Source organism: Pezoporus occidentalis, unplaced genomic scaffold (assembly GCF_034315485.1).
Source record: "Pezoporus occidentalis ecotype Australia unplaced genomic scaffold, CSIRO_AGI_Poc_V1 ctg68, whole genome shotgun sequence".
NCBI classification, from domain to species: Eukaryota; Metazoa; Chordata; class Aves; order Psittaciformes; family Psittacidae; genus Pezoporus; species Pezoporus occidentalis.
Window position 1 is genome coordinate 3,407,501 of NW_026916030.1, and position 22,313 is coordinate 3,429,813.

The window sequence follows — 22,313 nt, forward strand, 5'->3', positions numbered from 1 at the left end:
TGGAATCACTCTCTGTACAGCAGAGCATGTGATGCTACAAAGAAGAGAGTTATGAAACCCTGTGTCATCAGCAACACACATCATGAATGCCAAGAGACTCAGTATTGAGATTTCCCTCCCAGGTTCTCTTGACTGGGTAAGAACAGGAGTTGCTGGGCACCAAAGGGAGAGCACAAAACCTTTACATGTTTCTGACACTTATTTTACGTGTCTGAAGACCTGCAGTGCAGATTTTGAACTGGGCTGAGCAAGAAGCTGCTGACTGTGTGTCTGGGAACCAGTTTGGAGGCTGTTTGCTCCTCTGGCATCCTGGTTTTGTCCATCATCCTCTACTGCAAACCAGCTCTGCAGAAGTGGTTTGCACACTACCTGCACTCTACTAAAATAGTTGAAATAAGTGATAACACTATAGAACAACTTTATGTGTTAATACGTATATTAAGATGTAATTGTAAGATAAGATACAAATACAATGTAAACCAACATCAGTAGAATGCAGGCAGAATGCAAACCACTAAAATTGGTAGAATAGCAAATGCTTTAAAAAACCCTATGTAAACTTATTTAGGATTCAGATGAAGATCATTCTACTCAGCTTAGGGGTAAAACATTTAAATCAAAAAGGAAAGAAAAAGCATTTTTTCACACATGTTTTAATCCTGGATTAATTATTTTAGACATTTGCCATATTTATTAAAGCAGAATTGCTTCTTTCTTAAGTTCTTTATCTACTTTCTTTGAGTAAAGCTATTTAATACTGGAGATTGTGGAAAACATTTGTTCATGATTATCCAGACATACAGTCAAACAAGACTGAAACAAGAGCAGCATGCAAAAATGTATTTAAGGACTATCATCCCAAAATGCTGCTAAAAGCTATTAACCAGTACGTGTTAATTGCCAGAGCATTCATATTAATTTTCACTTCGGGCCCAACATTGTGGAATATTTCCCCTGATACATTTTAAACAAAGTTTAATTTAAGGAACTGCTTCTATCAACACTTACGAAAATTAACAGCCAAGCAATTAGCACTCCTGAATTAGCCCTTCCCCCATGCTTCCTACAGCATCATTTTTAAGACAGTTGCTACAAGAGAAATTGTTGGTTTTTAACCCATTACCAGAATTAAGCACAAGAAACCTTCTAATACCATACAGCAGTAGCATTCCTCACAAAAGGACTTTCAGCATCTGCCCAGCCAAAGATCATGCTGAGCTATTTTTGTTTAAACAGTCTCCAGTAGTTGAGTTAACTCACAAACCCCTTTAGGTCAGAAAAGGCAGACTTCCTTAAATCTGCACTTTCAACTGGTAGTCATGAAAATAGAGATAAGAACATTCTAGGTCTCCATGTAGGAAAGATTTCTGGCCTTCTAACAAGTTTATTCTAGAGCTGAATGATCCTTTCTTTGCATTTTGACTTCCTTCTTTGACTATTTTGCACCTCTCTTTTGACTGTCCTGGAACACTTCTCTGTCTACCAACATCCTGCTGGGAATGTACGAGCATCCATTTGGTGGCAAACATCTCAAAAACTGGACTGACAAGACATTTTAGTGATTAAAAGTTCTTAAAGGAAGCAGAGACTTGGAAGAAAAATGGATGTGGGCTGGCTTCAGAGATTATTTCAAGGGGAACTGTAAAACAGAGGCCTTAGTAGGAGTTACACATTCAGTACACGGCTCCTACAAAACTGGACATTTGATCCTAGTGTGATTTTTTTCCTCTTCCAGTAACTAAATACATCTTGGTAACATTTTTCTTACTAGTGGGAATGGTCATGTAGTTGAATAGTCCTGACACTAATACTGTACTAAATCAGGATCCTTTAAGATTAATATCTCAGAGCAAACTCATCGCTACGCTTTCCAGGAACTCATGCAAGTTACACTTGTGATTTGAAAAGCAATAGTCTGGATGTCTAGAAAATGAAAAGATAACACATGCTTTTAAAGCAATTAATGAAAGCAGGTAGGTAACGTGCAGGGAAGCTAATGTTGCGACTCTCACAGCTGTGTCACTGAAACGAGCCATTACAATACTCCAGTATTTCAGTTGTGGTGTCTGGCTAAGACTTTTCAATCTGTGTTATGGTCAGTCTTATTTTCCCAACCTTATAAAAAGTCAGTGAGTTGGAACAATCAAAACCGTCAAAGTCTGATTTTCCAAATTCTATAAACAGAAATATAGATTTATCCATAAAATGGATGACAATTTAATCTGTGTGCAGATAAAGAAAATCCTACTCTTAAATCTGACTCCGACTTCTTAAGCCTTGAAGTAATTATACACATGAAAAAGTAATTATAAATAACTAAAGGCTTCTTTTCATGCAATATTCTTTGCAAGAATTTTCAGGATTCATTAACCAAGATGTACAAGCCACACGATACACAAACCACGCAAACAGATGCAGGGGTTTGGTTTACTTTAACTGTTTTAAGGAAAATCTTGAAGGTAAAACCAAGGGTAGATACTGTGTGTGTGTGTGTGCCTTTTGTTAAAAGCTGAAGTTTACCATGTACATGGAAGCCACAGACCCATCTTGTGTAGTTGTGGGGCAAGAATTACCTGAATTCTTGAGCTGATTCGAATGCTTCCAGTTGCATTTCAACAAGGCATATTCTCTACTATTTTGATAATTAATGAACTGATCAGAAGAAGCAGAAATTAGAGCACTTTAAAATTTTATTATTTCATAAAACTGCAGAAGTGGTTATGAAAAAGACACTCTGTCTGGCAGAAAACACCTGCAAGATGTAAGCAGATTAATAAATTGGCTTGGTTGATATTAGAGCATGCAGTGTTTTCTTATTTTTAACTGATTAGCTGAAACAATGCATCAAATGTTGGAGGGAGGAAGGAAAGCCCCCAAAGAGAATGGTTTTATTTGATTTCAGGTCCGTTAGGGAGCTGAATTAGTGGTAAGTTAAAACAATTCAGAATGCAGTTGAGTGCACACATGAACAAAGAGCTTCAACATGGCAAGTAGAGAGCTCTCCTCACGCTTTGCCAGTGCTCCACAAAACGGGTATTACTCAAGCTGAAATCTGCCTTACAACCCCCAAATATACATATATAAACCAAAAGCCTAGTTATAATCTTAAAAGATTTCAGAGCCACTGTGATCCCTTGAGTAAATACATAATTAAGTAGGGTTTTTTTTAAGACATGTTTAATTAGGCCCCTAGCCCCTCCTCATCCCCCCTGCCTCTCCCCAATTATGTACCATTTCCCCAAGAGATATGTGGCTCTGTTAATTATGTAAATAAGTCATGCACTATTCCCTGAAAGAATTGTATTTATGTGAAAAATACTACTCATCTATTATCAATAAAAATAAATGAGACCTGTGATATTTCATTAAAAACACTTTTTAAAAGCTAAGATGGTTTTTGAATTTACTGTCTGAAAATACAACAAAACTGAAGTAAAATAACTCACTACTGAATTATAATGTTTCTTCTATATCTCAGATGGTCCAGTAGGTATTTAAAATAGACAACATATGCAGAGAGAATAAATTCTATAAGCCTATTATTGACACACTTACCAGACTAATATAAATGATGCTGTTAATATAGTGAGATTATACTCTAACAAAATGATAATGTAATTATTCTCAAGAGTTCAAAAGGTATTTTGATTTCTAGATCACAATCAACTTGATTCATATCATATCCTACAAATCACAATTCAGCAACATTCAGGTATTTCATTATTATCTCAAACTAACACACATAGTACAAATGTCTTCAAATGGACCAAACACCTGCTAAATGGATCTGAGTTTAAAATATGAAAATTAAGATGTTCATTACAGTCATCTATAATTCCTATAAACACAGTAAAAAGTACTTTGGATCATCAAAGTGGGAAGAAAGCATGCTTAAGTTCCTCAGTTTTCTGAGGAAGTCTACCAGGTAGCCCAAATCACGCTGAAGTATTAAAACAACAAGACTGGGACACCCCTGAATTACAGTAGAGTTCTCTTAATAAAGCAGTATTTTATCTTCACTGCCTCTGTGCATGACTGTTGGAAGTACATTTAAACGTTTGCCAAACTGAAATGATGTAACAGCAAGCCCTGAGTTTAGAACAAAGGTATCTTAGACTTGTAACCGTTAAAATACCTCTAACCTAGTTAGGACTAACTCCTACATGCTAGGAAGTATAAAATAACAAAAGCCCATTTTGCTATGTGGGCTTTATAGTCTAAAAGTTACCATTTCACAAATCCTCTGTCTACTTCTAGACATGTTAGTGGAATTATGTATCTGACTTTCCACTTCAAGAATACTTAACAGAATATAAAATTCTTCCATCACAACGGTAATGAAGCTCAAACTTCACACTCCCACAGGAGATTCCACAGACAAATCCAGCAGAAAACATATCAGTGCAGTATTTATAATTGTTTTGGAGCAATGACACTGATACATCACACCCATGTTTGTATTTCTGTTTCCAGAGTTTATGGCAGAGAAAAATATTTGACAACAAAGAGTAAGTAAACTGCACACAAGGAAAGACAGTTACCTACAGCTCTGAGTTACATAAATGCAAACTCTTCAAAGGAATGCAGTCAAGGAATGAATTTGACCTACCAGGTTTCAGTGAACCTCCTCTCTGTGTATTGCAGAACTGAGTAGTTGAGCAGAACATTTAGTAGCAGAACATTTTTTGCCCCAGATACTGACCTAATGACATTTCAGCTTTACACCCTCAAAACAGACAGTGGTTTTTCCCACAGTCACTGGAGCATTTTGAGGATAAAGACAGCATAAAACACGGAATATTTAGTGAGTGTTGTTATGTAGCCAGATAGAATAGATTTCTTGTTTTAAATGCCAAATAACCAATCATTTATACAAAGGGTCTCACCATCAGCTCTGCAGAGAGATGTAGCCTAGGGTTCTGCCACACTAAACATTTACCTAACTAACCAGCTGGAGAAGAAAACAGCAAGGTAAGGTCTGCCTGAAGGTAACACCACCAATTTGCAATGAAAATAGAAGAAAGCATTCTACCAAACCTGGACCCACTGTATTTCAGACTAAAAGAAGCACGTTTCTAGATGACTGCTTTAAGATAACTGATGGCCTACTATAAAGTCTAGTTAAAACTTGAACAAGTAAACGCACATGATAAGTAACTGCCTAAGGCCTACCATCTTCAGGTCAGGAAACTCCTGGATAGGAGAGAAAACCATCTGGTCCACCTACCTTGCCGTCAAATTTTGAGTACTCATTGAAGGGGTTATTCAGCTGCAGCGGACACTGCTCCAGTCGCACAGACAGTATTGACTGCTTCCCAGAACACGGAGATTTTACTCGGAAATTCTTTTTCTCAAATAGTGAGCTCAGCTCCTCTGCTGTAGGTCAGAAAAGAGATCAGAGTAGTTGTGCTAAGAGATGTACAGAGGCTACTCTTTACCACAGAAAGATAATGTTGTAAGAGGGAGAACAAAATCAAGTACATAAACTTCCATTTCTAAATTAACAGTAAATGCTATGCCAAAGAACTGTTGATACATCTATAATAGGCCATGCAGAAGCATTTCCAACAGAGCTTGAAACACATGGTATCATGCTATGTTACAGGACAATACTATACTACCCCATTACCACATCATGTGCTGTCAGCAGTAGGCTTGGGACGACACCTAACCTAAAAGAAGATTTTACTGTCATGGTAGACTGGATTTGGTCTCCTCTCATAAAACCCCTCAAACCTGAAAACACTATTCAGACAAATAGCCTGGATAATTAAAACCAACAAATTGCTAAAAACAAAGGTGATAAGGGCAAGTTCTTTGGGTGTCCTTGGAAGGCTCATAGCAACTCTGACAAACAGATTTTTTATATGAAGAGCTGAATTTCCAGCAAAAGTTAAAAAAATTAAATAAAAAAAAAAAGGGCTTCTTATAAGGACACTACAAAATCAGGACAGGGCCCAGGGTGTTTTAGCATATTAGTACTGATGGGTTTCATTTGCAAGAAGCCATGACTGAATCTGGACAAGGTTTTTCCACATCTGCTCTAGGAGCCAGGTATCCCCAAACTCCATCAATCACTGCCTGAGAACCAACAGAACCAACACCAGCTCTCCCTGGCCAACCAACTCTGCTCTGTGTTCCTCCATTTGGATTCTCTCACATCTCAGAGATTTACATGGTGCTCCTCCAGGGAAAGGAAACCTGCAGGGAGTCGGTTAATTTCTTAAAAGATGAAATTAAAACTTGACAAATTATAAGTAGTCAAAAGCTGAATTTAATTTTATCAGCAGATTGCCTGAAAACTCAGACAGTTGGCAAAAGTGCTAAACAGTGGCACTAGAAGATACGCAACCGTCTTGCGAGAGGCTGCGATGAACCAAAAGAGCTTGATTAAATCTCTTTTAAATGTGGCAACTTAAACTCCATGAGGTATTCTGTTTTTTGTAACAAGCTTATCTCCATGTAAAAAATAAAACCCCAACCTCAGTTACAGTTATGCTAGGGTATTACCCGTCACTGCTATTTCTTGAGCCTTTGGGAAGTACTCTCAACCTTGGAATGCAATATAACGGTTTTATTGGTTCAAGTGAAAAAGCAAGTATTCTATCTTCACCTTTTGTCTCTAGGGAAATGTTAAGATGATTTGTCTATTGTTTCCTTTGTTGGGATGTACAAAAAGAGGATCTCAAGAATTCCTCTGATTTTTTTGTGTGACATCTGCTTTGCTTTGAGTGTTGCACAGCTTTTACTCAAATCAAATCTCTCACACGACTGGAGAGTTTCAATACAGTACATTCGGGTGCCTGACTGCAGTTTTCCTTTTCTAGAAACCTTCATAATTTCAAAAATCAACTCATTTAGGAAAAACCACTCAAAACCTTCTACAGATTTGTACAAAACCCCAGAAGATGGGCAAGATTTCTGAAGAATTACCATTTCCACTGAACATTTTGTCAGTTAATTCCTACCAATTACAGATACTGAAAAAAAATCCCCACATTTTAAGTTCTCAAATTTCAGGGAAAAAAAAAGAATCATATTTTTGTATTAAACTTTATTGCTTTAATTGCAAAATTTTTAATTCTTAATTAAAACTAAGTTTTGCCATGAGTCTACATGATATGCATTTTTCAGCTTCTGTAGTTCTGTTAGCTATATGAGCTATTCTATGTGGGCTGTATGCAAGGCTTTTGAAAGATTCCCTTGATATATAGTTAATTTACATTTTATATGCTCTGAAATGAATGAATGTAAGATGTAAATACAATGCCTTATTTCCTGCTTTTACCTAAAAATACCTAGTATTTAATAAAAAGGATAACCTTCTGTATGTATATCCCTATTTGGTTTATAGGACCCACAAACTGTTATCACTAACGGAATTTGATCTCTACGCTGCACAAGGCTGAAACATTCATTTTACCGATAAAGAACTGATGCACAGGAAGGTGATGTGAATTGGTGGCACCACAGAACAAAACCAACCAGACCTCCACTTCCAGTCAGTCAGCTACCCCCGAAGCACCTCTGTGTTTGCTAAACCCCTAACTACCTCCAAATGCACGGAGATTTCCTTTTTCAAGTCTTTACACTACTACCATCTTATCTCTCAAACTCATTCCTGACAAAGCAAACAGCTTGCCTCATGACAGCAGGGAAACAGATGATGAGCAGAAAATATTCTTCCCCCCCCCCCACCTCATTACCATACACAAAATTACTTGTCTCTCACTTCCCTTTATCCTGGTTGGTGTACCTTTATTTCTGTACATAGTAATTAAAAATGGAAAACACAAATACAAAATCGCCAGATGCCTCAAACTGCAACTACAGATCCAACTGCAGGACAGCAGAGATGCTTAGAAGAGATTCTCTCTACAGCAAGGCATCTCTCTGAGGAGTGAGTGATCACTGGAGGTGGTGTCACCAAACTCTAACAAAAGGGCAAACCAACAACTTTTCAGCACCCTTGCAGTTTGCATGGGTTCAACCATAGGCTCGACTTTGTCTAAAGCTCAGTCAGAAGAGGGCAGCCAAATTCCCCCCATCTGAGAGCAGCTATTTCTGTTGCTATTGCTCTTGTATGTATTTGCCAATAATGCTGAACCCGAGGAACAGAACAAAGCCTCATACACACACACTTGACAAGGAGGAGGACACAGTGGCTATCCTCCAAGGCTCCTTTCTTTCCCGGCCTCTTCCTACTGTGGTGTTCATCATGTAAATAAGTGAGAAACGTGCAGAATCTCAGTGACTGAGCAGAGAAGGAAAATCAGCTCTGCCAACAGACAGCGAGCGCCTGGAGTTTCCACATAACTTACTTATTTCTTTATTCAAATTTCCTCTGCAGCAGGGAGCACATTCCTACGGAGGGGGACACCTCCATTACTGCTGGCTGACAGATTATGTCTATCTTCAGGGCAGCACATAAAAGGAACTAAATGTTGTGGTGGAGCCCACATGAATAAGACGACACAAGCAGCATAGACACAGCAGGGGACTGGAGTCTGAGTGCAATCCAGTGTAAAGCAGTATCAAGCAGTATATAGATGGGAATAAAGAGAGAGAATTGCATCATCATTGGTCAAAAGCTATAAAATATTGAGTAAAGAGAGTTGGAGGTTATGGTAGATTAACCTTTAAAACCTACAACTCTGCTTACAGAAGTAGAAAGGCAAAAACATTTTAGAATGCATTAACAGAGGTATCAAACAAGCTGAACACTGTCCTCAGGATTAGTGCAACCGTGCTGCTCATGTGAGGAGCTTTGTTCACTCCTCTAAAAAAAGATATTGTAGAGCTGGAGAAGGTTCTGCAGATGACAGCCAGGAAGATACAGGGATTTAGGCAAAAAAAGAGAGATTACAAGGAGACCTCATTAAGATACACACAAATTTTACAAGTAGGCACGACAGACCATGTAAAGGCTTGAATGTGTGTCAAATATAACAGGAATAGATACTAGCTTGAGCTATAAAATATGAGAATTGAGACAGATTTTTCATTTCATGTGTATTACAGTTTAAACTATGCAGGACATTCAGTCAGAAATAGTAATATAATTTAAAAAAGGATAGCATATTTTTGTAAGAAATGAGTGATAACAGTTTTCCCAAGGATAGGCTAGATAAGGTAAGGCAGCATTTATTACACTTTCATTTAAGTAGATCATATAGATACATTATTTCTGAAGATTAAGATTCCCTTTATCTAGAAAAGTAACCACAAAAATTATCTGTACGAGTCAACTTTACAAAATTCTCCATCCCATCAAGCACACCAAATGCCACTGGAAACAGCTGGAAAGCCACAGCTTAGGTGGATCCTGCATTCTGAATGCAGACACTTGCCAGTCAGCAAAGATATGTCCTGTTCCTTACAGACCTCACAGTAACACCAAGAGCTTTACTACCTCCATTTCTTGCTTACTGAGACAAGAGAAGCCTTAGAAGATAATGATGCTACAAGAAGACAAAACACAAACACTGTATTAATACCTTCTATCACAAAAAAATAATGCAGCCACTCGAATTTGTTCAGACCAGCAGACTAGGTTTGAAATGTATTTTCTTTACTTTGCTTTTACTAATAATTTGGAACGCCCTAATGATAGCTGAAAACAAATGAGACCCGTGTGGCTCACCACCCCCCTGCAATAAACTACGGGAAACAGGCAACTGGGGCATGGGAGGCAAATACAATAATTAGCATTTCCTCTGCATTTTGAAAGCTGACATGAAAATTACGAATGGAAAACGTTGTAACCATCAAAAGGAGAAATAAACACAGTAGGAAAATAGGAGGTCTTTTCTTTTTACCTGAGTAAGAAGTATTTCTGTCTTTCCACTGAACGTTTTTGCATTTTATTTGATTTTGTCTCTCTTTCCGCAGACGTTCCAGTCTCTGAGCTTGAAAAGAAATATGATAACTATAAGTTTGTCAATGAAAGTTTACTATAAACAAAGACATAATTAACTACCTTTATATGAATAAAGATGTTTTATACTGCATATGTAGGGGGAAAAGTCATAAAATTTTAAAGGTGGCACCCCTGAAAAGCAAATACCAACAAAAACATGAAAATGTTCTTGATTTATAATTGAAATTAGAGGATATAAAACATTAATAGAGATCATAAAGATAGTATTAACATGGAAGAGAATAATAAAATGTGAAAACTTCTGTGATTAATATGACATTTCATTATATAAATCATTAATAACGGTCTTAAAGGAATTTTAATGCACAAATGAACTGAAGTGAATATTACATTACAGGAATAAAATTACTGTTATGAATTACTCTACCCGTTTCAAAAATTAAAGATAAATGAACTCAGACTAGACTATTAAAGTTTTAAATATAAAATCCTTTATCTAAAAATCATGAAAATTATAAAATGTCAAAGCTATATAAATTAGCATAGCTTTTTCTTCAGTGTGCTGAAACAGTTTATAGGTAGTAAAATAAATGATTTGTATCTTCACAACATTAGTCAAATCTTAAAATGAATATAATATTTCTTTATGTATATTTTGTCTCCATTTTCAAAATATGGTTTGGAAAAAAGCCTCAAACAGTTATGAGATCAAAGAACTCAGAGACCAGGGTACCAGGTAATACCTTAAATTATGTTTTTGTTAACAGTAAGGTCTCTCGAAGGAAATGGTCACCTGGTAGAAGCTACCCAAGACAATGACCACAAGAAATAACTGATGTTGTGAAGCAGCCATTCAAAATAAGAAAGCAGATTAGACTGAAAAGTAGGACTAATCATGGCGAGCACTGAAAAACAATTTCCTGGATATATTAGCAATTTTGATGTATTGAGATAATTCATTAACTGAGTTTGTAGAAGAGATTCTAAAATGCTAAATTACTCTGACAATTTTTAGATACAGTTTGAGTTCCCTGAGCAATTTCACCAATTAAAAAAAGGTTAATAAATATTTTCTATTATTATTCTTTTACATTTACTCTTTGAACCAAATTATGGACACAGAAGTGATTCCCTCCCCAGCTGGAAACTGATGAAAAAACCAATACTTTGAGGTTTAACAGCTGTAGCAAGCAGTTTAAGGTACAAACACACACATAGACTTTGAGGTTTATTTCCCACTTAAGCCAATGTAAGGCTAATGCCTAAATAACTGTGTATCTTACTCCTAATGACATGAGAGAAGTATCCCCACTTGTAAATTTAAATGTTGGGTAAAACACTGTTGTTGTGTTCTTATTCTGAAAGGAAAAAAGCCAAACAACCTCTTTATCCCCCCCCCCCCTTACTCTAGAAACTGTAGCTTAAATTTACCTCCCAAACCCCTTTATTCCCAAATGGGCCATGATGAAATAACTGCTAGATTCAAGATTCACATGTAAATCATGTGGATAAATCACATGGATAATGTAGGTAAATCACAACAGATAAAGGAAAAAACACAGAATAAGAATCATGCATATTTTTATCCTATTTGGTTTTTTTTGCCTCTTGCCAAACAAACACATTAAAGAGCAGCGACCATCTCCACTAACTCCATCCTACTCTTCTACCTACAGCTGATCACCAGTGACCATTTACTGTGGAACTGTACTACAGCAGCTCCAAATCAGATGAAATTATCAGTACCTATTAGAAGTCTGAATTATTCAAGGTTCATTCTCATGAGAAGCACGCTAGTTTGAAAGCTTTCTGTGTGACAAATGTCACTGACCAAATGTAGTTCTTGTTTCATTAACTATTAGCAGCTAGATGAGCCTTTGTTTCCAGCCATCAGCACTGGGAGACGTTGCTGTTTCCCACATCCCCACCACTCCACACACACCTGCCTCCACTGCACTGGTTTCACCCCTCAGGATATGGTGGAAAGAAGGTAGTGAGGAGATGGAGCCCAGAGCCAAAACCTACTTTCCTCCCACCTAGCTCCCGTAGAAAATAGAGGAGGAATTCAGAAGCCGACAGCTCCTGCACAAACACGATGGGCAATAATACCCTATCATGACTCACCTGGTACCCATCGCTTTCAGGACTAAGGGGATAACTTTCATATTGGAATGCACATAAAATTCATTTCCAAATTTGCACACCCCAGTGAGGACCACCTAATAACCAACACTTCTGTAGTCTCTGCAGAAGTGTGTTGAGTCATCTACGGTAACACATTATTGCTACAATTTATGAAGACACTATCACTGCAATAATACAAATAATACACAATGGCATTATAATACAAAAACATTTATATTACAATAGTGAACTTTCTATTGAATTTATTCCTCTTCCTGTTTTTTTTTTTGCAAGGGTTCAGTACTGATCAACTCACACAGTTTCCGGGCTGTTTTCCACCCCACTCCATTTCAGATCAGAGCCTGATTCCCTTGGTAACTGCATTAGGTTCCTGGTGGGACCAGCACAGGCAATAGAACATTGAAGATGTACCAGGTGAAAAGAGGCAAAAAAAATGGCTCCCTAATGGACTGAGTGTCCTAACCACTATTTTGGAATATGCTGCCAGATGGAAACAGAAATGGTTTCAACCCCTAATATAGATGGAGATTATTCTATCAGCCGACTCACTTGGGGAAATAATCCTTCACAATTATTTTTTGGAGCAATTCTACAAGCCTTTAAACTTTGCCCCTCCTTCCCCATAAACTGTGCCATCAATAGAACTAAGCAAGACCTCCATGGCAATGCTAGGCAGCCTGGCATACCAATGTTCTCTCTGTGCCTTACAGTCAGCTGCAGCTATATATTTGTCTTATTTTCACATCTAACTCTCCATGACAGGGGATCAGTGCCATCTCTTTTCTGGAACTTTTGACAACTTCTTAGTCGTAAAAGGTGTTTCAAGATATCCAACACCATAAAATGCTTTACTTGTTAGGTAGAGCACAGATGTTTTTTGTGAGCTCTAGGTGGTGTTATAATACCTTCAGAAATCATTTGAAATGTATATATACACTGTAACACAGAAAAAAAAACAACAAAGAGAGATCAGTATTGACCACCACACACCAACCTTTTTATATCATAGAATTTTTGTTCATAGCATCCCCTGGGTATAAGCAGAAGTCTGAATATCCTTCATGTGAAACAACAAATGGGACAGCTTTCTTCCAGTCAAGACAACGAGCGTATTTTGAAACTGGGTACACCCTCAAACTTTCTCATTTGTTAACTCAAATCCAGCTCAGGGTTTTCTCAGAAATAAAATTTCAGAAGACAAAACACAGGTAAATCATCAGCTCACATCAAACTTCATACCTCCCTTTTATAATGAATAGATTTGATGCCTCACTAGGTAGATTCTTCTCAGGAAACAACCATCCTGTTCAAAAGTTAACATCTCTCCAGACATTAACAATGGAAACATCAAAGACTGTGTACTTTGGATTTAGACTTGATGTCTTTACAGTTTTAAGTTTTTACATATAAAACTGACTACCTTTGTACATGAATAAGCAAAACAACAATTAAAACTCAGCTGACAGCGCACTAAAGTAACTGAATCATTACACGTCCTTTTATGAAAAGGGTCTTGACATTACAAAAGGAAAAGTTTGACACATACCCAGCTAGTCATGCTCTGATTTGTTCATACAAGCCAGACTAATAGAAACCAAATTTAAAAGGCTAATGTGATCTTGGCTGCAAACATCACTTACCTGTGTTTGATCGTCTTCTGATTCCAAAGTCCCAGCTTGAGGTAATATCGACTGATTGGGAATATACATAGCCCTGAGTCTCACCATTGCTTCCCTGTGTTTCTGAACCACTGTCCCCATATGCTGACGAGGGATTAAATTTCTCCAGGTCAACATCGTGATCTATCAGGACCATTTCACACATCCCTGTGTCATCACTGGTCACATGTGACTGCCGAATATGAGCAAGTATAATTGTAGGGTTGTCTAGGAAAGCCATTCTGTCCATCCAACACCAGTCCAACACTTCACTATACTATCTTCTTTCCATCTTGTTTCATGGACATATGTACCTAGAAATATAATATACACAGCATTTTAGGAAAACAACAAAATCCAAACCCTGACTCAGGAAGATTTGTATTTTGGATGCACAAAACCTGACTCAGCTTTGTACAGTGAATTACTTTAACTCTGCTCCTGTTCATGTAAGTTACACTGCATAAAGAATAGTGGTTTTGGAGGACAGCTTGAAACCTGAATCCCAAGGCAACAGAACACAACAGACACCTGCAGACAGGTCCCATTACTCTATAGCGAAAGGTTGCTGTAAGGCAAAATACTCTTAAGTACTACAGAGTGAAGGCCACAGAGAAAATACACACGAGAAATATCTGTCCATTCAAATTCATAAGTTTACAAAAGCAGGTTGGGATTTGAGTTTCTTTTTCACCCATCATCATAATGTGTTACCGTTCTTCTTCTGCCTCTACATGCCAACTCTCTGATTACTTTATTATGGACCCTCTTTGGGTTTTGTATTTCCAGGAAAAATTCTAAACATAAAGAGGTTAGTATCTCAGAGCAGAATATTGAACATCTGCTGCTGCACAGTGCTTCACGTAGGGTAACTGTTGTAATGCAGAAAAAGCTCTATGATCATATACCACAGGCCTGAATTCTTAAGCACTTTAACAGCAGTAATTGCCACTTACCTAAAATATTTCATTCAGAGTACTCAAGCAGCCTTACAAAATAAAGTAGAGGACAAAAAAAAGATGCAAACCACAAAACACAAGCCACACTCACACTGTTCTCCTGTTTTACTGTAGCTGTGGATTTACAGTTATTTGTTAAGCTAATTCAAGCCTGGGCTGCCTCTGAAAGGGGTGACTCTGTGCTCCTGCCTGGCCACAAGTTCAAAATCCCCACTGCTTTTCTAATCACTTGCATATCAGAGGAAAAGAGGGCAATATATTAATACCAGCTACAGAACTGTATGTGTTAATGTAGCAGTTTGAACACAGGAAGAACAACAAAACCAAGCTTTACAGTTGCTGTTCGCAAAACTGCTGCCAGCAAGAATAAAATACTAAAGGAAAAGGAACAATTTTAAATCACACGAAGCCATATCCCATGAAAATCTCATAAAAGCAGCTGGCCTTTCCCTGGCAGATTTTAACACAAGAAAGTGAACGAAAGCATCAGACAGGCTTGCTCCAGGAAAACACATTTCATAATTTCCCCTGTATAATTCCAAGGGGAAAAGTGTGCTAACGTATAAAGCCCCATGAAGCAGCTTCTGCATTTAAACAGTTGGAAGCAAAGGTGATACCTTATTTGGACACCCATCTTATCATGAAAACCCCCAAATTTTGAAGGCATATTGTAAATTGCATACCCACCATACCTACCAGTATCCTCCCTACTACCAAGCATCCACTAATTAGAACATTCACTAGATTCATAATTTAAGGCTTTTTTTGCTCCCTTGGGCACAAATATTGCCTTCTTTCTTTTTCACCCCCCGAGAGACTGTACTCTTTCTGCTTTAAAAAAAAAAACAACAACAAACAGACAAATCCAAAAGTATTATATTAAACAACAGGCCCAGCAGCAAGAAGGAATTCAATAAAGGAAAGATAAAGGAAAAAACCTGACATGCTGCTTGTTATTAATACATATTTTAATAAATTATGCTATTAGCTAAACACGTTCCATCAGTATCCTTGGAGATACTCAAAACCCAACTGGATGAGGCCCTGAGCAACATGCTCGAGCTGGCCCCGCTCCAAGCTGGGAGGCAGGACCAGGTCTCCAGAGGTCCCAGTCAACCTCACCGTGCTCCGACTCAAAGTTCTATTTTCTGATTATTTCTATTACAGAAAGTAGGCCTCCTCTCCCCAAAGGATTTCTCATAGTCCTCAATGTGAGAGGCCATAAGGCAAATGTCCTACCACAAGGCAGCCGTCTCCTGGCTGTGATTTACGTGTTAAAGGCTTCTTAAGCGTGACTAGTATGTGCGACATAGAGAACACAGATGCAGAAAAGTACAGTGTATGGGTATTTTTAAAAGTGCACCGACAATGTTCTTTAAATCTAATTCTTTACACACCACTCATTAGCAAAAGCCATGCTTACCTGCAAGCAGTAAGAACTTGTTTAACTAAGCAACTGCCTCAGGCTTCTAAAAGGTCTGCAAACTCCCAATCAAAAATTACTGCTGCCCCATCAATGTGTCATATAAATGTTGGCATGTTAATTGTGTATTTATAAGATTGTTAATGGTTAGTTAATTTACCTCCCACACTATTATTGTACTTGAAATGATTTAATGTCTGCTAAGGGAGTTAACAACATGTAACAGCAGATGCGAGAATTTTACCTTTATACTCTGCACCCCGACTTCACGCTATTAACAGTCCATGTGCTAAATTAGCCAAGCTTCGTTACAGTTTTACATATGCAATCACTTTTCCCATACACATGAACAGTGAGAAATTTGCACAAATTCTGTTTCAAACTGAAGTTTAATACAAATACATTTTTCCTTCCCCCTTCATATTTTTCAAAGGACACATTAAAGCCGGTTTCTCAATAAATTACTCCGAACTGCAATTTCTATGAACAGCTAACATCCCTCAAAAACCCTCAAAAAACCAGAAGAAAAGTTCAGATTTTTTTTCAGTAGTTATTACCTACACAGCTCTAACTGGTTCCTCCTTTTAATCAAGGCAAAACACAATTAGATTGTAGAACCTGCTCTGTGGAACAATGACCTCCGATGAAGTAAAAGAATTTAGAGAAGCAAAGCTTGATTTTGTAGACCTTTACACAAATATCTGAGGCCTCCATGTCATCAGTTCCAGTAAAATTACAGGTAGGAGATCAGTTTCTAAATCCACTGAGATGCCAGCATTCCGCTGCTTCTGCGGTCCTGGTACCCACACACTGTTCCTACATCCACAGGTAACAGCTGAATTTAATGAATTCAGGGATTTCTGAGCCTCAGCAACTCACACATTCCTCAATCACTAACAAAAAAAATAAATGTTCTTTTAATACTTGCACTACAGAGATATTATTCTACTATTAAATAAAATACTTTGCAGACAGCTGTCAAGCATACTCTATGCAAGCGCTAAAAATGAAGAGAACAAAGTGAAGCCTATGCAACCATAACGGTATTTATGTATGATGTGATATACAGGTTAGTGTCATGATGGCAAACTAAGTGGAGAGAGCTGAATCAGCCCTTCACTTTCTTTTTTACCTCCTATCATTCACCTATCTTACTTCCTGCATACTACCTGACCAACACCCTGGGTATGAGCACCCTCTCTCCCCTTTTCCTGGTCTCACTGCTATACTGCTGAAGTGCTCCTGTTAACTGTGTGCAGTTACAGAACCTCCTCAAAGGTGTAAAACTGCACCATCAAGAGGCTGAATGACTTGCCAGGTTTTGCAGCAACTTTAGCAAAATCAGACAGCTGGATCTCAGTCTACTATTTTTATCAGAAGTATTCCTCTTCCAGTAACCCACTGCTATATTTATGGCATCTATAGACTCTCGCAGCAAGTGAAGCTAGGTTGTTATGCAGATCGGCCTCATTCATAACGCGGCATACGATAAGTAATGCAGAACGCCCTACAAATTATTCAGCTCCCAGTGGGTGACACAAAGATCTTGGAAAGAGGATATGTAGTTATACAGGCTGTACCTTACACACACGGATGAACACATCTGAAGTTGGGGAGGCAACTTCATCATTACAACATATTAAGTGCTCTTGTGACCCTCCTGCTTGCTTGACATACTGTATTTATTTAAATATAAAGAAGATTTTCTCACTTTGCTCTTTCCCCCCCAAACCCCATGCATATCCCAAACCCAATTTGAGTCATATTTGCATGTTATTCTACATCAAGTGCAGAAGCAAGTGTGAGATAAGGGGAAAGGATGAGCTAAACACACACTTCTCCTGACTGCCATCCTTCCCATCCATCGTACCAACCCTCTGCACACCAGCAAAGGCGACAGCAGGCACAGCTGGGAACGCTGGACCACACTGACTTGTGGGACTGTGACTGCGTGTCAACCTGCTCTTACTGCTGGGTTCAGAGGAAAACAATTGACCTTGAGCACAGAAAACGTAGAGTCTGTGGGTTACCTTACTTTCGGGAAAACACAGTTATTTTTGGACTGAATTTTCCGGTTTGCTTTAACAAACACATGGAAGTCTGCTCATAGACCTCTAAATAAGCTAGAATAAATGCTAAAACCTGGAGAAAGCTGTTAGCAGCTAAAAATGTTTTGATACAGGAAAGACCTATGACTTTGAAATCCTACCAATTTTAATGGAGTAATTTTAAGAATCCTTCAGTTCAAATAGCTAAAAGCAGCTGTAAATTCCTCCACGAAACTCTTAAGCCAATCCCTGCAAGGTTATTTTGCTCTCTAAAATATAAAAGTAAAAAGTGACAAGTGGGAAAAAAATTTCCACTCCCCTGTTTCGCAAAGCTGTAGGTTTGTGGTAGTTTTGTAAAGATGGAAATATATTTAAATTGGCTTTCCTCCTTGAGGAAGTCATAAACAATTAAAGCCCTATCCAAGGTAAACAAAAATGCTCCAAACCTTCAAGTTCTAGAAGGTACAGCCTGGAGCCAAAACAACTACTAATAATGTCAGAATACAGCAGGCTGGAAGAATTGTGTAATATTATAGGTCATCTTATTGCTCAAGGGCTTCCTTAGTCACTGGACTTAAACACCTCTCTGACTGAGCTCTTTAAAACCAATGAGAAAAATGGGCAGATTAGAATAAAAAATTGATTCTCTCCCCACACATCATATAAACTGGAGCAAACACACTTCACAATTTATGATTCAGGTTATATGAAATAATTTCACAGTTAACTTCTGTCTGCAATTGCAAAAGAAATGGCTCTGGTTATCTATATTTGCAGCAGTACAAATAATCAACCCCTTCGAATGCCAGACAGACTCCTGTGCAGGCAGGATAAAGGCAAATGAACCACAATGTATGAAAATTTAAGTTTATGCTTCAACAAAAGCTCAAGTGCATTTAAGAATGAATACTTATCTAGAGAAGGTGTCACTCAAGCTTTGGGTCCTAGCATTAAAAAGGGAATAATCATTTGAAGTCATTTAAAGAGGTGCTCTTTCACAAGTGAAACCGGAATGTGAAAGTTATGCTAAGAAAACATTAGATTATACGCAACTTCCAACAAATTATTTGTTAGCTTTCAAACCTGTAAATTAATCTGGCATTAGCTATGTAGTTCTGTATTTATCCACTGCTTGGAATTTGGCTACATTTTTGTTGTTGTACTAATCAGGATGCAAATGATACCAACTCTGCCATTTTAATTATTGAGCTTTAGGGAAGGAGGGAGGTAATACTGGAGTACTTATGGAAGCTGTATGCTCTCCTCTGTTTGTTCCCTGATCTTGTCAAATCTTCCTTTAATTGTAAACAAGTTAGCTCAGGTTAGCTGAGAATCATCTTGCACCAAGATTTTAAGCAAATAAATAAGTATAAAAAAATGCAGAGATTATAAATTAGGGCAGACAAATCTGTATCTAGACTCATGCCTGCAAAGAGCATTCTATCAATATAGTGAAATGCTAATCTCCTAATTAACAACCTAATTAGGTAATTATGGCTTTGCAGAGGGATGCCTAAATGAAATATGACAACATGGTCACCTCTTTATATGGCACCTGTGGGCCTTTTCAGCTGTCACTGCAAAGAGTGCAATATCAATTTGAACAGATGACAAAGTGTTGTCATTTTTCATTCTGATATTGTACTGAATGGTTTGGATAGGAGCAGTTTAGAAAAGCGGCATCTTGCCTGGCTTTTGCCTAATCTAAATATGTGCAAACACTTTGCTTAATTTTTAATGTCTATGATTATGCTTATTTTTCCATGCTGGCTAGCAAGCATACCTTAGCACATGCATTACATCTGCAACGTCCTACTGCACTGACCCACTGCACTGGAATCCCTACCACCCCAATTCACAGCATGTATTCATCACAGTTTACTGTCCAGAAAAAAAGATGAGTATTTGAGTTCATTTTTTAAGGCTTAACTTCGAATTTTAAAAATAACAAAACAGAAGAGAGTACCTTTTAAATAACACATCTCAATTTCCATTTCATTTTTACGGCTGATGAACACTTTTCCAGAAGTGGGGGCAGCAGTTGCTGCCTGTGAGTGGGTGAAGCTGTACTTCTGTTTGCACAGAAAGCTGGAAAGAAATACTTCCAACTCTGGCACTGCACTTTTACATGGAACCATGATTTTTCACTCATATGCCTAAAATGCTTTAAAGACAATTTGCTAGGCTTTAACATTCCAAAGATGAACAAACAAAATACCTACTTGCAAAGAGGAGGATAGAAGCATAGGCTCAGACTGCTCAAATATTAGACTGTAACTTCACATTAGGTTCCTCTGATTGTGTATTCAAGAACTTAAAAAAACACCATAAACTTTATGAACACCTATACAAAGTTCAATCTTGGACAAACACAACAGGAAGCTTCAACATTTTACCTTTCTCTTTGCCTGCATAATATTGAGAGAGATGCTGTGCTGTTTGGTTTCTCCTGGCATTCCTCACCAACCATGTCTACACCACAACTCAAGAGTGAGCCTGGAAGTGTGGCATTATCCCGAAATTGATTGTATCTCACCTCTACAGCTGTGTCAAAGCTGCCTGGATGTGCTGAAGCCAAACTTGCCTGAAAGGTGTTTAAGCATGTGAAGGCCCCTGGCCTTACAAAGCTTGCTCTGGGTGGACCCAGGACAAAGCCTGGAGACTTGCTGTAGCCACAGCCAGCCCACAGCCTCCTGGCACAGCACTGAAGTACCCCAGCCAGCCTTACTGCACAGAACTCTGGTATTAAACAGAGGCATAGGTCAAAACAAAGTTTCATATTTGTTTTCTTCAGTTTGTTCCCATTCCATTTCTGACTGCATGAAAGTATTTTTATTGCATAAAAAGGATGATCATCGTCTTGTATTTTACAACATAATAGGGTGCAAGCTGCTTCTGACCTCAAAAATGCTCATGGGGGTAATACCAACTTAAAAAACTCCCAAAAGTTCAAGCCCATTTAGGACTCTATGTCAAATGTCCCTAGCCAGATTCATGTTTCTTCAACAACAGATGAATCTCCCTTTCCTCTGGCTTTTAATTTTCATCTTGACAAATTTTTGGTCTGTCTCCTTGAAGAGCACACAAAACATACTCAAGGAGCTTTGGTTTTCTTTCTGAATAACTGATTTAGACACAACACTTCTCAAGCAATAGGGAAACGAGGTAGGGAGTACCCTTGTGCTGTCCTGTATAAGAAACTGACCTTATAGACAATGAAGAGATGGATACTGCAGTTTAATAAAGCTTCTCAGAAGACACACACATACACATTAATACTAAAATGCATCTTGGGGTCTTTGTTAGAGGAACTGTCTAATGGAAAAGCCCTTTCTTGGTCACTTCAGACAAATGGAGCCCTGCTGCTACCAAAACCTGACAGCAAACTCAGTGCACGGCACATCTCAGGCATGTGGCAGTACCACAGCCAGGAACCACCATGATACCAGTGACACAGTCAGGCTGTGGTACTGGTGCCCCCACAGCAGTATTCCATGTGCTGTTAACATCTGCATGACCACTGTTCTCCTGTTGCACTCCAAAGCCTGTGCCTTCCAGTAACTCAAAGGGAATAACTGAGGATAGCCTGAGCTCTCCTTCCCCCTTCCTCAGCCAGTGCCACTGTCCCTCTCCAAAGCCAAGACAGAGCTGGCAAACAGATCTCCCGATCCTACATGGGACTGTACAACTTGTGTCCCACTTATTTGCTGTCCAATTTGTGACTATAACTGACCCTTCAATGCAGGAGTCTGTTTCTCACACTCACAGCTTAGGAAGGTTAGGAAATTTGTGCTACAAAACACTTACAAATTATCCTTCCAACCTGCTTCACCTGCCAAGGCCTTTGCTGATCAAAGGGCCAATCCGTTACTTGTTGCAACTGGGTGAAACAGTTAAACAGATGATGAAAGGGTGTAATGAGAAAGACCTGAAACATGACTTGAGAAAGAAATGTACTAAACTGGCTCCAATTCACTGCTTCAGTTATTTCTGTACAGTCTATATGTAGACAATGATCTCATTTTTTTTTTTTAATCTAACCCAAAAAAGTGTCCGTGAACAGATCTGCTCTGATCTTGAAAAAATAAATGAGAAAGTTTAATTCCCAATCTTGCATCTACCTGGTAATCCCCTGAAACCTAAACTAACATACTTGGAAAATCCAAGCCTGGCTCCAGCATTGCTCATTTAGACCATCAC

General features: G+C 38.3%; 1 protein-coding gene across 5 annotated transcripts in view; it reads right to left on the reverse strand.

Moving 5' to 3' along the window:
* Positions 1 to 22,313, reverse strand: part of MAPKAP1 (MAPK associated protein 1) — a 97,663-nt gene that overhangs the window by 74,357 nt on the left and 993 nt on the right. For all 5 annotated transcript variants that reach the window (XR_009969002.1, XM_062641338.1, XM_062641339.1 and 2 more), the window contains exons 2-4: positions 13,666 to 13,997; positions 9,819 to 9,908; positions 5,228 to 5,376 (exon numbers count right to left, since the gene is read on the reverse strand). Coding sequence is in view for 4 of the 5 variants with exons in the window: in XM_062641338.1 (XP_062497322.1) it covers positions 5,228 to 5,376; positions 9,819 to 9,908; positions 13,666 to 13,933 (507 nt within the window). In the remaining variant the exon portion in view is untranslated. The remainder of the gene's footprint in view (positions 1 to 5,227; positions 5,377 to 9,818; positions 9,909 to 13,665; positions 13,998 to 22,313) is intronic.